The following is a 17,316-nucleotide window of genomic DNA, read 5'->3' on the forward strand; positions in this document are numbered from 1 at the left end:
ATTTATGACAGATCAATAGATATTGCCCAATATTAATAATGCTGTCAGCTAGCCTCTCTTCATGTTCTGCTCCATTTTCCTCCTTTGCATGTATTAACACTGAGGCCTTGTTATGTATGCATCGACTTGTTTTCCACCTTCTCCAAGAGAATTTAAGCTCCAAGGGTAGAGATTTTGTCTTTTGATGACTGTGATAGCCCTACAATCTCCTACACTGCATGTCTAACAAGCTCTCAGAAGATATTTGTTGCCTTAATGAAGGCATGAGTGAATCCCATCATGTAACACATCTGTTCCTATAAATTAGAAAATAAATCCACATATATAAATAATTTATACATAACACTATCTTCTTATTAAGTTTAAGTGTAAAAGGAATATATTATAACAATTAACTGGGTCCAAGATATCACAACCTCACACTTTAAACAGTGGAAAGCACTGAAAAAGTTATGATTTAAGGAAAATGGAGTAAATAATACTATTCAAAACTATACATCTCAGTAGAGAATCCTTCAGACTGTTTTTGAGTTTGGGAAAATAACAGAATATAGCAAAATTGAAAAATAATACACTGAAATTGAAGGCACCCTATTTCTATCACTATAAACATTTCAATGTAACCTACTAATGTACTGAATCTACCAACCAGGCATCAACACCCCGCTCAGGAGATCAACACAGATGTCAGACGGTTTCTATATTAACCTTCTTACTTTTCAAAAAGAAAGGCTGCTGTGGACTAAAGGAGAAAGGGAAATGCAATCTACAGATGGGGAAGAACTTTTACTAGAGCAGGACTGGCAGTAAAGGAAGTAAAGGGAGAGCCCATTCATCTAACACAAGGCCCTGAAGTGAACATGTGATCTGTCTCCACCACAAGGACTGAACCACTGCATCAGTGGTTCCTGATGCAGAGGCTGTTGATGCCCAGGTTTCTGTATCTCGGTTTCCTGTGTGATGAGACACATTTCTGTCCAAACAGAGACACTATCAGCATCGAACATTTGACTGCATGATTTCTTCCCCAGTTTTGACAGGACAGACCATATGCTTAACTTCATATCCCAGAATCCCAGCTGTTTTGTTCTCATTTTTTTTTAACAGAAGTGACACATTGGTGATTCATTTTGAGAGTTTTATCTACTGTGCTCTTTTAACCTTTGAGTGATAAGGTGCTTCCTCTTCAGATACATTCATGTTATACTTGCAGCATTATCTTGCTTCTTAGTGCCCCTATCAACACTAATTAACTGATGAATTTTTGTCAATTTACAGTAAGGTGGCTAGTTTACACTATGTGAAAAATGTAGTCTCAGCATATTTTGAAAAATAACCATGATGAGATGGGCAGCATCCATTGGACTGCCTCCCTTCTGAATGACCATCTCTCCCAAGGAAGGAGGAGGAAACAGAACTAGAGGACTTTAAAAGAGGAAAAATTAGTGGTTCCCTCCTACTCACTCTCAGGCCACCTCTGTGAGTTTGGGTTCACATGTCCAGTTTGGCACCACTTACACACTAATAACGATGGTTTTGAGTTCATATAAAAGTTGACCTCACTGATTTAGTGATCACCTCTTAGAGTGACAGGCTTTCCACGTGGTACAGTGATTATGAATCCTCCTGCCAAATGCAGGAGATGCAAGAGATGTGGGTTCAATTCCTGGTTTGGGAAGATCTTCTGAAGGAGGAAACAGCAACCCACTCCAGTATTTCTTACCTGGAAAACTCCATGGACAGACAAGTCTGGCAGGCTATAGTTCCACAGAGGGTCACAAAAAAGTCATACATGATCAAGCATGCACATGCACACACACACACACGCTTAGAGTGATAAATCACCCCATTATTCTATTTCTTCAGGAATTTTTCTTTATCATATATGTATGCTTTCAATGAAATATTTGGTAGTTTTCTTTAAAACAGCCATAAAGAAGCAATCCCTAGAGAAAGACAATGATGGGATGATTTCTCTAAGTGATATTAGCAAAGTTAACACAGTAAATTCCATAAGCAATATATGGAAACCACATACTTCACTTTTGAAATAGACTCACGTCTATTTCTTTCTATAGAAAGCTCCAAATGTAGTTTAAATAAAGGTAGATCTTAGTATTATCTACCCCTTCTACCACTTCATCATTTTTAGAATTTAGATAAAAATTGCCTCTCTGTCCATGGAACAATGTGTTCTAAAATTCTAGAGTAATTTTTCTACCTGAGAATCTGTGAAAAAATGTATCAGCTGGGAAACAAATAGAAAAATAATTTACCAGTACTTCCAGTATTTTTCTTAAGATGTCATAATTTCACCATTAAATATGTCCTGTGAATTCAAGATCAATTAGTTCAATTCAGTTCAGTTGCTCAGTCATGTCCTACTCTTTGCGACTCCATGGACTACACAACGCCAGGCTTCCCTGTCCATCACCAACTCCTGGAGCTTACTCAAACTAAAGTCCATCAAGTCAGTTATGCCATCCAATCATCTCATCCTCTTCATCCCCTTCTCTTCCTGCCTTCAATCCCTCCCAGCATCAGAGCCTTTTCTAATGAGTCAGTTCTTTGCATCAGGTGGCCAAAGTATTGGAGTTTCAGCTTCAGCATCAGTCCTACCAATGAATATTCAGGACTGATTTCCTTCAGGATGGACTGGTTGGATTTCCTTGCAGTTCAAGGGACTCTCGAGTGTTTTCTCCAACACCACAGTTCAAAAGTATCAATTCTTTGCCACTCAGCTTTCTTTATAGTCCAACTCTCACATGACTACTAGAAAAACCATAGCTTTGACTAGATGGAACTGTGTTGACAAAGTAATGTGATATTTAAAATAATATGCTGTTAAGGTTAGCAAAGTAATATAATATTTAAAGTAATATGCTGTCATAGATTTTTTTCCAAGGAGCTAGTGTCTTTTAATTTCATGACTGCAGTCACCATCTGCAGTGATTTTGGAGCCCCCAAAATAAAGTCTTTCAGTGTTTTCATTGCTTCCCCATCTATTTGCCATGAAGTGATGGGACCAGATGCCATGATCTTTGTTTTTTGAATGTTGAGTTTTAAGCCAACTTTTTCACTCTCCTGTTTCACTTTCAACTGCAGCTTCTTCAGCATTCTTCAGCAAGATCAGTGAATCATCCTATCTTTTATTATATTTGATAGTTAACTGTTCTCCCCTCTTCTCTTCTAGAATTTCACTCTAGACTCAAAGACTTAAATGAAATCAGAGGTGCACTTCTTTGGGGGCAGGAAAAGGTAAAGCAATTGGCCCGATTTAGGAAAACAAAATCCTAACATTACTGGAAAGCCAGGTGGGTGTGTAAAGACTCAGTGCTGACATCTTCAGAAACCAGAATTTCTGGCTGGAAATGTATGAGCTCCATCCAAATCAGCCTGCTCACAGTCAAGGCTCATCTACATATTACAGATTTCAGAGCTTGCCTGGAAGGATAACACTAAATGGCAAATACATCAATTCAAAACAACAAGAACAATTACTCAGATTTGTGTAACAACAACAATTTAAAGAACTATGCCACACTTCTCTGAAATGAAGAGAGCAATCGAAAATTTGGTAGTTATTTATGTCAAAGAGTGTTTTTCCTTTGTTTTCTCTAAGAATTTTATTGGGTCTGGTCTTACATTTAGGTCTTTAATCCATTTTGAGTTTATTTTTGTATATGGTATTAGCTGTTGCTGCTGCTACTAAGTTGCTTCAGTTGTGTCCGACTCTGGGCGACCACATAGATGGCATCCCACCAGGCTCCTCTGTCCCTGGAATTCTCCAGGCAAGAATACTGGAACGGGTTGCCATTTCCTTCTCCAATGCATGCATGCATGCTAAGTCGGTTCAGTAGTGTTCGACTCTGTGTGACCCTATGGACAGCAGCCCACCAGACTCCTCTGTCCATGGGATTCCCTAGGCAAGAATACTGGAGTGGGTTACCATTTCCTTCTCCAATATGGTTTTAGGGAGTATTCTAATTTCATTCTTTTACATGTAGCCATCCAATTTTCCCAGCACCACTTATTGAAGAGATGTCTTTTCTCCATTCTATATTCTTACCTCCTTTGTCATAGATTAGGTGACCATAGGTATGTGAGTTTATCTCTGGGCTTTCTATACTGTTCCATTGATCTATATTGCTGTTCTTTTTTCATGCCAGTACCATACCATCTTGACTACTGTATCTCTGCAGTGAATTTGTCAAAGAGTTCATTTGGGTCTTTCTATAATATCTTATGTAATGAACTTTTTGGCCAACTTAATAATGTAGTCTGAAATTAAGGAACCTAATCCCCAGCTTCATATTTTTTTCTTAAGATTGCTTTGTGTTTCCATACAAATTGTAAAAATTTTTGCCCTAATTCTATGAAAAATGTCATTGGTAATTTGACAGGGGTTGTATTGAATCTGTAGATTCTTTGGGTAGTATAGCCATTTTCACAATATTGATTCTTCAAATCCAAGAATATATCTTCAAACTGTTTATGTCAACTTTGGTTTCCTTTATCAGTAAATTAGTTTTCTGAGTACTTATCTTTTGCCTCCTTCAGTTCAGTCCAGTTCAGTCACTCAGTCGTGTCCGACTCTTTGCAACCCTATGAATTGCAGCAGGCCAGGCCTCCCTGTCCATCACTAACTCCCAGAGGTCACTCAAACTCATGTACATCGAGTCAGTGATGCCGTCCAGCCATCTCATCCTCTGTCGTCCCCTTCTCCTCCTGCTCCCAATCCCTCCCAGCATCAGAGTCTTTTCCAATGAGTCAACTCTTCTCATGAGGTGGCCAAAGTACTGGAGTTTCAGCTTCAGCGTCAGTCCTTCCAAAGGACACCCAGGACCAATCTCCTTTAGAATGGACTGGTTGGATCTCCTTGCAGTCCAAGGGACTCTCAAGAGTCTTCTTCAACATCACAGTTCAAAACTATCAATTCTTCGGCACTCAGCTTTCTTCACAGTCCAACTCTCACATCCATACATGACCACTGGAAAAACCATAGCCTTGACTAGACGGACCTTTGTTGGCAAAGTAATGTCTCTGCTTTTCAATATGATATCTAGGTTGGTCATAACTTTCCTTCCAAGGAGTAAGCGTCTTTTAATTTCATGGCTGCAGTCACCATCTGCAGTGATTTTGGAGCCCCAAAAAATAAAGTCTGACACTGTTTCCACTGTTTCCCCATCTATTTCCCATGGAGTGATGGGACCGGATGCCATGATCTTCGTTTTCTGAATGTTGAGCTTTAAGCCAACATTTTCACTCTCCTCTTTCACTTTTATCAACAGGCTTTTTAGTTCCTCTTCACTTTCTGCCATAACGGTGGTGTCATCTGCATATCTGAGGTTATTGATAGTTCTGGCAATCTTGATTCCAGCTTGTGCTTCCTCCAGCCCAGCATTTCTCATGATGTACTCTGCATAGAAGTTAAATAAGCAGGGTGACAATATACAGCCTTGACGTACTCCTTTTCCTATTTGGAACCAGTCTGTTGTTCCATGTCCAGTTCTAACTGTTGCTTCCTGACCTGCATACAGATTTCTCAAGAGGCAGGTCAGGTGTTCTGGTATTGCCATCTCTTTCAGAATTTTCCACAGTTTATTGTGATCCACACAGTTAAGGCTTTGGCATAGTCTAGAAAGCAGAAGTAGATGTTTTTCTGGAACTCTTTTGCTTTTTACATGATCCAGTGGATGTTGGCAATTTGATCTCTGGTTCCTCTGCCTTTTCTAAAACCAGCTTGAACATCTGGAAGTTCATGGTTCATGTATTGCTGAAACCTGGCTTGGAGAATTTTGAGCATTACTTTACTAGCGTGTGAGATGAGTGCAATTGTGTGGTAGTTTGAGCATTCTTTGGCATTGCCTCCTTAAGTAGGTTTATTTTTATGTATTTTATTCTTTTTGTTGCAATGGTAATGGGATCGTTCCCTAATTTCTCTTTCTGATATTTCATTGTTAGTGTATAGGAATGTGCATGCTTACTTTTTAGAAACAAAAGACTAAGCTGCTGCTGCTGCTAAGTCGCTTAAGTCGTGTCCAACTCTATGGGACCCCACAGACAGCAGCCCACCAGGCTCCGTCGTCCCTGGGATTCTCCAGGCAAGAACACTGAAGTGGGTTGCCATTTCCTTCTCCAATGCATGAAAGTGAAAAGTGAAAGTGAAGTCACTCAGTGGTGTCCGACTCTTAGTGACCCCATGGAATGCAGCCTTCCAGGCTCCTCTGTCCATGGGATTTTCCAGGCAAGCGTACTGGAGTGGGGTGCCATTGCCTTCTCCAAAGACTAAGTTAGGTCCTGTGAAAAATTCAAAGACTGTCTATGGTTTACAAGTCTAGAGTTTCTGCCCAAAGTAGAATCAATTTGTAAAACGAGGGCAAATACACAAAATAATTTGCATTAAATATTCAAACCAACAGCAAGATAATAGTCAAAAATGTTTCACACAAGGGTGAGGGAATTCAAAGAAGAGGGGCAAGGGGAAACATGACACAAATGACAGAAAATTCTCCAGAAATGAACCTCTCCATACAAGAGCTCAGCAAATTCTCCAGGGTTCTGTTACCTGCATTCATGATACGGCATTAAAATGACATAATCACCAATAAGTAATCATTCTCACATTCCAGGGCTTCCCTGGTGGCTCAGACAATAAAGAATCTGCCTGCAATGCGGTAGACTCAGGTTTGATCTCTGGGTTGGGGAGATCTCCTGGAGGACAGAATGGCAACCCACTCCAGTATTCTTGCCTGGAGAAGTCCATGGCCAGAGGAACCAGGCAGGCTACAGTCTGTGGGATCGCAGAGTCAGACATGACTGTGTGAATCTCTTTTTTCTGTCTTCTTCTCATATTTCAACTATAAAATATACTTTTATAGACACTTTACTATGAAACTTCCTCATTTTATTGGTCTGATCTCATTCACATCTTTCAGTTAATAATGAAAAACTACTATTGTCTCCACTTAGTAGATGTTCCCTAAGATCAAAGGAATAAAATGAACACTGGAGGGTAATTAGGGTAATTACATCACTAGATCACTAGTAGAATTTGATCCCACAGCTTTAATGTCTAATTTAGTGCTCTGCAAAGGACAAGATAATGTGTCTAGTCATTCAAGGTTTTAAGGAAAAAGCTAAAATGGAAACATGGCATTATATTGTTTTTCATCATCATCAATTAATAAACATTGTAAGTGTACACATGTTATCAATGTTCTTCTAGGTGGTAAACAAAGTCAGTTAAACTGTTAAGCTCCTCTTAATTACCTGCAATGCTCTAAATGTACATGCATGGATACTGATACTAACAATTAATTATATTTAATATTAATAAATTACCTCTTCTAAGGCATTCCACAGTTCCTCATCTGTATGTTCATTAAAAGGATCCAGATTGTTCCTCATTGTTCCAGTGAATAAAACAGGTTCCTAAATACCCCAAAATACTGAATATTATTAACTTAACCTCTTTTCATTATATCCCAATGGTTACAGATCAGAATTAAAATATAAAATATCAAAATTACTGTAAGTATTAATAATAAAATTGCAAATGTATATTTAGAAAACTATCTATAAAATAATTTTCCATGTACAAAGCATGCTACAAGATATCCTGCAGACTATTGAACATTAACAGAAGAAAAAAGTGTTGAAGAAATTTTTTATATTAAGAAAAAACCTGAAGAATAGAAAAGAGAATTTGATTCTTTAAAATAAAAAAAAAAGGCTTTCTGGGACCATGGGCTTAAGCACACACACGCAAACTGAGGATATAATTACTGGAGAAACTTTACATCAAGATCTACATAAATTAATTGTCAATCTTAGTGTGACTGGGAAATATCAGTAGCATGATTAGTTGAAGTTTGTGCCTCAAAGCAAAATCATTAAATATTTACACACTGGCACTGAAGAATAAACTAGGCTCTTTTCTCCACTGGTCAGTCTTCTAGGATACGGAATCTCTCCATTTGTGTGAAAGAACATCCTCACACCTGCAAACAGAAGTCACCTCCTGGTGTCTGCAGCAGCTCTGTCCAAGGAGAGATCTCCTTGGATTCTACATCAACCTGATCCCCACATTCTCTCACCTGTGCATCAGGATGACCTGCCTCACAGAGCCTCCTTACTACTAACTGCAAGGTCAGAATGACCTGAAACCCATTATGACTGGGTCATAATAAAATTATTCAAATAACTTTTCCTGTTCAACTTTAGGAGGAGCCACAAGTAAATTACCCTAGAAATGTATGAGTCCTTCCAAGTTTCAGGACTTCCCTGGTGGCTTAGAGGATAAAGTGTCTGCCTGCAATGCGGGAGACCTAGTTTCGATCCCAGGGTCGGGAAGATCCCCTGGAGAAGGAAATGGAAACCCATTCCAGTATTCTTGCCTGGAGAATCCCATGGACGGATGAGCCTGGTAGGCTACAGTCCACCAGTTCGCAAAGAGTCTGACACGATTGATCAACTTCACATTCCTTTCCTTTTTACCAAGTTTCAAGAGAGAATCTTGTTCAAAAGCTCCTGCCTGGCCTTGGGGCTAGACTTTCCTCCTCACTTCACAAAAGCCTGAGAAGATGAAGAAGACAGACATTTCTTTTTCCTAGTTATGAAGAAGAATGACACTCAGAGAGCCTCCTGTACTTTCTTTCAATATTGTCTCTGTTTTAAGTCTAGTGAGAGACAAATGAATGCAGAAGACTCGGGGTGTGGCCCCCAAAAATGTGTATCCCTAAGCAAAATCCAAAATTAAAAAGAAATTATACAGGAGCGTTATTGCACAAAGTTGATTAAGTGGCCAATATGCCTCCAAAGTGGTGAAATCACTGCTCATACATTTCAAAATGATTACTGAACTGAAAACTCCTGAGACCCAAATTTAAGGTCTCCCTTAAAACTCTTGAATTTATTGCTTGTAGACTTTTGGATCACAGCCATTCTGACTGGCGGAAATGGTACCTCATAGTGGTTTTGATTTGCATTTCTCTGATAATGAGTCATGTTGAGCATCTTTTCATGTGTTTGTTAGCCATCTGTATGTCTTCTTTGGAGAAATGTCTATTTAGGTCTTTGGCCCATTTTTTGATTGGGTCATTTATTTTTCTGGAATTGAGCTGTAGGTGTTGCTTGTATATTTTTGAGATTAGTTGTTTGTCAGTTGCTTCATTTGCTATTATTTTCTCCCATTCTGAAGGCTGTCTTTTCACCTTGCTTATAGTTTCCTTTGTTGTGCAGAAGCTTTTAAGTTTAATTAGGTCTTATTTATTTATTTTTGCTTTTATTTCCAATATTCTGGAAGGTGGGTCATAGAGGATCCTGCTGTGATTTATGTCGGAGAGTGTTTTGCCTATGTTCTCCTCTAGGAGTTTTATACTTTCTGGTCTTACGTTTAGATCTTTAATCCATTTTTAGTTTATTTTTGTGTATGGTGTTAGAAAGTGCTCTAGTTTCATTCTTTTGCAAGTGATTGACCAGTTTTCCCAGCACCACTTGTTAAAGAGATTGTCTTTAATCCATTGTATATTTCTTGCCTCCTTTGTCAAATATAAGGTGTCCATAAGTGCATGGATTTATCTCTGGGCTTTCTATTTTGTTCCATTGATCTATATTTCTGTCTTTGTGCCAGTACCATACTGTCTTGATGACTGTGGCTTTGTAGTAGAGCCTGAAGTCAGGCAGGTTGATTCCTCCAGTTCCATTCTTCTTTCTCAAGATGGCTTTGGCTATTCGAGGTTTTTTGTATTTCCATACAAATTGTGAAATTATTTGTTCTAGCTCTGTGAAGAATACCGTGGTAGCTTGACAAGCAATAAATGCTGGAGAGGGTGTGGAGAAAAGGGAACCCTCTTACACTGTTGGTGGGAATGCAAACTAGTACAGCCACTATGGAGAACAGTGTGGAGATTCCTTAAAAAACTGGAAATAGAACTGCCTTATGATCCAGCAATCCCACTGCTGGGCATACACACTGAGGAAACCAGAAGGGAAAGAGACACGTGTACCTCAATGTTCATCGCGGCACTGTTCATAATAGCCAGGACATGGAAGCAACCTAGATGTCCATCAGCAGATGAATGGATAAGAAAGCTGTGGTACATATACACAATGGAGTATTACTCAGCCATTAAAAAAAATGCATTTGAGTCAGTTTTAATGAAGTAGATGAAACTGGAGCCTATTATACAGAGTGAAGTAAGCCAGAAGGAAAAACACCAATACAGTATACTAATGCATATATATGGAATTTAGAAAGATGGTAACAATAACCCTGTATACAAGACAGCAAAAGAGACACTGATGTATAGAACAGTCTTTTGACTCTGTGGGAAAGGAAGAGGGTGGGATGATTTGGGAGAATGGCATTGAAATATGTATAATATCATATATGAAATGAGTCGCCAATCCAGGTTCGATGCACAATACTGGATGCTTGGGGCTGGTGCACTGGGATGATCCAGAGGGATGGTATGGGGAGGGAGGAGGGAGGAGGGTTCAGGATGGGGAACTCGTGTATACCTGTGGCGGATTCATTTCGATATATGGCAAAACCAATACAATATTTTAAAGTTAAAAAATAAAATTAAATTAAAACAAGCAAACAAACAAACAAACTCTTGAATTTAGGACCAAGACCAAACAACCATCTGTGCAATGGTAAGAGTTCCTTGTTAGGGGAACCACCATTCTATTCCAGATTTTCACAAAACTTTTTTTACTCTTTGTAATTATCAACCCTAAGATTGCTACATGCAGGCAATTTTTCATCCTTCAGTTGTTTCCATGAGGTTAAAACAGATGACATGGTCAGGCAAGGGGAGGCTGCTCCCCAATACTCCTCTTTTCTCCATCTTCACTTCATTTTCCAGATTCTTTCAGATATGCAGCTGCTTGATGAACATAATCTCAATCAGTGTTCTTTCTGAGAAACATACTTAACTACTTTAGATACTCAGCACTAAGGATGAACATACATCCTTTGTTCATCAACCTACTTTGTACATCAACCTACTTCAGATCCTCAGCACAAAGGATGAACATACATCCTACCTGTTCTGTTCAAGGAAATAATTTAGGAAGAGCTTTCATTTTTGCTCATTCCTGAATTTTGAACACAAATTGAGGAGTACCTTCTTTAAAACACAGTATTCATCTTCAAAAGATCCCTCAGGACTGATGGTCTATGTCTCCACTCCCCTATCTCTGGTTCCTATCCAGGTCCTTGCTGCTATCCCATCTCCCCCAATTCTGATCTGCTCATGCAGGGTCAGCAGGATGGTGGGACGAGCCTGGGAGAGAGGTAGAGAGAGGAACCCAGAAGCTCACTGCTGCTCCAAGGATCACAGAGAGCAGGTAGCTAGGGGAGGTGATGCAAGTTCATTATCTGAGTGGCTCACCTGAAAGGGGCAACTCAAAGAAACAGCACTGGGCTCCCCTTCTGCAGAGTCTGCTCTCAGCTTCCCTAAATTAGGATGTTGAGACACAAACATCACTGCTTCCTATTCACTTCGGGGGAAGAGAGATTTAAGTTTTCTGCACTTAGACAACTTAACTTCATGTAACCAAACCAACAGACTTTCTTCACCTCTGAGCCAGTAAGACATTGTAAAGACAAAGGGCTCTTGACTGGGGAGGGGTAAGAGTTTGAGTATGTTCTTCTGACACTTATTAGCCCAAGACACATAAACAAATAAACCCATTTCAAAACTGATGCTGTCCAAATAAGAGATAGGGCATTAGCAGTAGTATCTTCTGGCTTTGCTCCATACTTACTCACTTTTATTATGGTTTGGGGAATCCTTTTGAGGATTTTTTAACGTAAAATGTTATGCTATGTTTAAAAAAATAGGAAAATATCTGATGAGAACATAATTTAGTTCAATTAACATTTATTGAAAAAAATAAACTTGGAGTCAGACAATTCTCAGTTCTGATTTTACTGCTCATTAGTTATTAGACTCAGGGTAAATTATTAATCTTCCCAAGACTTACTGCAAACTGGGGTTAGCCTTGCAGGGCTGCTCTGAGAATCTGGAATAACAGGGCAGCTCCTGTTGTGATGCTAACGTGGACCAGAAGCCCCCAGCAGGGGGACAGTGAGGGACAGTGTTTGTTAAAATGCAGGTGCAATGAATGGATCAGGAAATCAATTTTGTGCCTCGTGACCATCATTTTGTCATTTATATGAACTAGGATAGAACTGGCATCACAGAAAATATCAGAGCACAGAGCAAGAGTAATATTATTTGTGAAATTTTTGTTCCTCTGTGTGTGTGTATGCACACGGAGGCACATGAATCATGATACAAATCAATTGTACATGGACCACACTCAACAGCCACTTGAAGGCACAAGCAGAGTAATTTGCTGCCCAGGCTCTGGAGTTGGGAATCTCTTTAAATTTGAATCCTGTTAGTATATTTTGGAAATTAATACCTTGTTGGTTGCAACATTTGCAAATATTTTCTTCCTTTCCAGAGGCTGTTTTTCAGTTTTATTTATGGTTTACTTGGTGCTTCAAATCCTTTTAACTAGGTCCCCTTTATTTTTGCTTTTCTTTCCATGACTTTACGGGACAGATCCAAGAACATATTGCTGTGATTTATGTCAAAGAATATTCTATGTTTTCCTCTAGGATCTTGTCTTACAAATCTTTAGGTCTTTATTTTTGACTTCATTTTTGTCTACATTATTACAGAGAGTTCTACTTTCATTGTTTTACATATAGTTGCCCAGATTTTCCAGCACTATTTATTGAAGAGACTGTCTTTTATCCATTACATATTCTTACCTCTTTTGTCTTAGATTAACTGACCATAAGTGCATGGGTTTATATCTGGGTTTTTTAACCTGTTCCATTAATCTATATGCCTGGTTTCTGTGACAGGAATATACTTTTCATTATTGTGTGTCTGTAGTACAGTTAGAAGTCAGAGACTGTGAATCTTCCAGCTGTGTTCTTCTTTCTCAAGATGGTTTTTTGCTATTTGAGGTCTTTTCTGTTTCCATATAAATTAAAAAAAAAAATTTTTTTTTTCTTTTGTTCTACTTCTGTGAAAAATTGCCATTGGTAATTTGATAGGGATTGCATTGAATCTGTAAGTTGCCTTGTATAGTTTTGTCATTTTTAACAATATTAATCCTTTCAATCTAAGAACACAGTATATCTTTCCATCTGTTTGTGTTGTCTTCAATTTCTTTCATCAGCATCTTATAGATTAAGGGTCTTTTGCCTTCTTAAGTAGGTTTATTCCTAGTTATTCCTAGCATTGTTTTTATTTTTCCCTTTGACATGATGGCCAACGAGGTTGATTCCCTAATTTCTCTTTCTGAAAGAGAAATCCTTCAGAAAGTAAGGGAAATCTTTCAAAGTAACAGAAATCTCTTACTTTGATTTTAGTCTATATAAATGCAAGACATTTCTGTATATACAACAGCTTATACAGCTCAATACCAAAGACACAAAAAACCCAATCAAAAAATGGACCAAAGATCTAAATAGACATTTCTCCAAAGAAAAATACAGATGGCCGAAAGGCATATGAAAAGATACTCAACATCACTAATTTAGAGAAATGCAGATCAAAGACTACAATGAGGTATGACTTCACACTGGTCAGAATGGCTATCATGAAAAAGTCTGCAAATAATAAATGCTGGCAAGGGTGTGGAGAAAGGGTACTCTCCTACACTGTTGGTGGGAATGTAAACTGGTGCAGCTATTATGGAAAACAATGTGGAGGTTCCTTAAAAGCAGAAAAAGAATTACCATGTGATCCAACAACTCTAATCCTCAGCATATATCTGGAAAAGATAAAAATGCTTATTCAAAACAATACATGCACCTGAGTGTTCACAACAGAACTGCCTAACAACAGCCAAGATATGCTCATGGACAGATAAATGGATGAAGAAGATGTGGAGTATACACACACATGCACACACAATGGAATATTATCAGCCATATAAACGAACCAAACAATGCCACTTGCAGCAACAAGGAAGAACCCAGAGATTGTCAGGCTAAGTGAAATAAGTCAGACAGAGAAAGACAAACATCATATGAGATTACTTATATATGGAGTCTTAAAAAAATGATAGAAATTAACTTATTTACAACCCAGAAATAGACTCACTGACATAGAAAACAAATAATGGGTACCAAAGGAAAAGAGATAGGGAAGGATAAATTAGAAATCTGGTAATAATAGATACACACTACTATATACAAAATAGATAAAAAAGGATCTATTGATAGAACAGGGAACTATTTGTAACATCTTGCAATAACCTATGATAAAAGGATCTGTGTGTGTGTATATACATGCATATATATAATGTATATATAAATATATATATTTATATAAAATTATATATATAAATATATATATATAACTGAACCTCTTGGCTGTACTACTGAAACACTGTGAATCAACTATTCTTCAATTTAAAAAAATAAACAGACACACACAAAATAAATCCTGACTCTGTCCCTTACTTGATCAGTGGGATAAGCTCCCAGTGCCTCAATTTTTAAATCTGTCAGGTAAGGATAACAAAAGAATTGCGAGGATTAAGCAGGAAGTGATAGGATAAGTGGCTAAGGCATGTTAATGATTCCACAAACATTAGGAATTATCAATACTCATGTAACTTGCCAGGGATTGTAACAAGCACTAGAAGAACAGACATGAGAAATATAGGCTCTGTCCTCAAGGAAAGGAAGAAAAGAGTTGAGAATGTGAGGCAGACTGAGAAGGTCAGAGGTCTTGGTGTATAAGTAAGTAAATAAGAAAGTACCAGTGTGTACAAGGTGGTGATCAGGAGAGAAGCAGGTGGGAGGACAGCCAGAAATAAAAGTACAAAAAAATGCTAGTCTGTCCTCTTGCTCTTGGTGGAAAACATCAGATACATTTCTGTGTTACACTTTTCCCCAAAATCCCTACTGTATTTTTTGTTTCTTTGCTTTACTATTTATATTTATAAAAATAATTTAGTTTATATTGTAACAATAAATATAAAGAAAATAACCAAGGACTATAAACACATAAGCAGAAATTAAAGAGTAGAGTCACTCCAGAAGGTGCTACTCTTTTTACTTAAGCAGAAATAATACCCAAAGGTCTGTGCCCTGATCCTTAAGAATAATAATAGTTCTTATTGACTGAACTCTCCTAAGAACTAGACACAGGCGCAAACATTTTCACACCCAGTTACATCTTCACAGCAAATCTGTGTGACAATGATTCCCAGACCTGGAATAAGGACGCAGCCAGGTGACATCGACAAGGTCCTACAGTCATATGAGACAGAGCAAGAATAAAACTATGGGTCACGTTGACACTCGGTCTACACTTTTAAACTTTCTACCCCTGTCTGCCTTCTGAATGGTTTCCTCGGATCCTTTGCAAGTTCTCTCTAGATTCTCTCAATTTGAACAACCACATAACATGGAATTTACATGGACACAAGTTCAGTTCAGTCACTCAGTCATGTCCAGCTCTTCATGACCCCATGAACCGCAGCACGCCAGACCTCACTGCCCATCACCAACTCCTAGAGTTTACCCAAACACATCTCCATTGAGTCAGTGATGCTATCCAACAATCTCATTCTCTGTTGTCCCCTTCTTCTCCTGCCCTCAATCTTTCCCAGCATCAGGGTCTTTTGAAATGAGTCACCTCTTCACAGCAGGTGGCCAAAGTATTGGAGTTTCAGATTCAGCATCAGTCCTTCCAATGAATATCCAGGACTGATCTCCTTTAGGATGGACTGGTTGGATCCCCTTGCAGTCCAAGGGACTCTCAAGAGTCTTCTCCAACACCACAGTTCAAAAGCATCAGTTCTTCAGGACTCAGCTTTCTTTATAGTCCAACTCTCACATCCATATGTGACTGCTGGAAAAACCATAGCTTTGACTAGACAGATTTTTGTCAGCAAAGTAATGTCTCTGCTTTTGAATATGCTGTCTAGGTTGGTCATAACTTTCTTACCAAGGAGTCAGATCAGATCAGATCAGATAAGTCGCTCAGTCGTGTCCGACTATTTGCGACCCCATGAATCGCAGCACGCCAGGCCTCCCTGTCCATCACCAACTCCCGAAGTTGACTCAGACTCACATCCATTGAGTCAGCGATGCTATCCAGCCATCTCATCCTCTGTTGTCCCCTTCTCCTCCTGCCCCCAATCCCTCCCAGCATCAGAGTCTTTTCCAATGAGTCAACTCTTCGCATGAAGTGGCCAAAGTATTGGAGTTTCAGCTTCAGCATCATTCCTTCCAAAGAAATCCCAGGGCTGATCTCCTTCAGAATGGACTGGTTGGATCTCTTTGCAGTCCAAGGGACTCTCAAGAGTCTTCTCCAACACCACAGTTCAAAAGCATCAATTCTTCGGCGCTCAGCCTTCTTCACAGTCCAACTCTCATATGCATACATGACCACAGGAAAAACCATAGCCTTGTCTAGACAGACCTTTATTGGCAAAGTAATGTCTCTGCTTTTGAACATGCTATCTAGGTTGGTCATAATTTTCCTTCCAAGGAGTAAGCGTCTTTTAATTTCATTGCTGCAGTCACCATCTGTAGTGATTTTGGAGCCCAGAAAAATAAAGTCTGTCACTGTTTCCAGTGCTTCCCCATCTATTTGCCATGAAGTGGTGGGACCGGATGCCATGATCTTCATTTTCTGAATGTTGAGCTTTAAGCCAACTTTTTCACTCTCCACTTTCACTTTCATCAAGAGGCTTTTGAGTTCTTCTTCACTTTCTGCCATAAGGGTGGTATCATCTGCATATCTGAGGTTATTGATATTTCTCCCAGCAATCTTGATTCCAGCTTGTGTTTCTTCCAGTCCAGTGTTTCTCATGATGTACTCTGCATATAAGTTAAATAAACAGGGTGACAATATACTGCCTTGACAAACTCCTTTTCCTATTTGGAACCAGTCTGTTGTTCCATGTCCAGTTCTAACTGTTGCTTCCCTGACCTGCATACAAATTTCTCAAGAGGCAGATCAGGTGGTCTGGTATTGCCATCTCTTTCAGAATTTTCCACAGTTTATTGTGATCCACACAGTCAAAGGCTTTGGCATAGTCAGTACAGCAGAAATAGATGTTTTTCAGGAACTCTCTTGCTTTTTCCATGATCCAGCGGATGTTGGCAATTTGATCTCTGGTTCCTCTGCCTTTTCTAAATCCAGCTTGAACATCAGGAAGTTCATGGTTCACATATTGCTGAAGCCTGGCTTGGAGAATTTTGAGCATTACTTTACTAGCGTGTGAGATGAGTGCAATTGTGCGGTAGTTTGAGCATTC

The 17,316-nt window shown here is 38.9% G+C and overlaps 2 protein-coding genes across 2 annotated transcripts in view; one reads left to right on the forward strand and one right to left on the reverse strand.

The window, feature by feature from the left end:
* The window catches only part of LOC100337053 (ATP-binding cassette sub-family C member 4), a 1,051,816-nt gene that overhangs the window by 486,209 nt on the left and 548,291 nt on the right, over nucleotides 1-17,316 (forward strand). The window lies entirely within an intron of this gene.
* LOC107131273 (ATP-binding cassette sub-family C member 4) overlaps nucleotides 1-17,316 on the reverse strand; it is a 123,552-nt gene that overhangs the window by 12,486 nt on the left and 93,750 nt on the right. Inside the window, 1 exon segment of the mRNA XM_059892296.1 lies at nucleotides 7,345-7,434. Within this exon segment, the coding sequence (XP_059748279.1) occupies nucleotides 7,345-7,434 (90 nt within the window).

Source organism: Bos taurus, chromosome 12 (genome assembly GCF_002263795.3).
Source record: "Bos taurus isolate L1 Dominette 01449 registration number 42190680 breed Hereford chromosome 12, ARS-UCD2.0, whole genome shotgun sequence".
NCBI lineage: Eukaryota > Metazoa > Chordata > Mammalia > Artiodactyla > Bovidae > Bos > Bos taurus.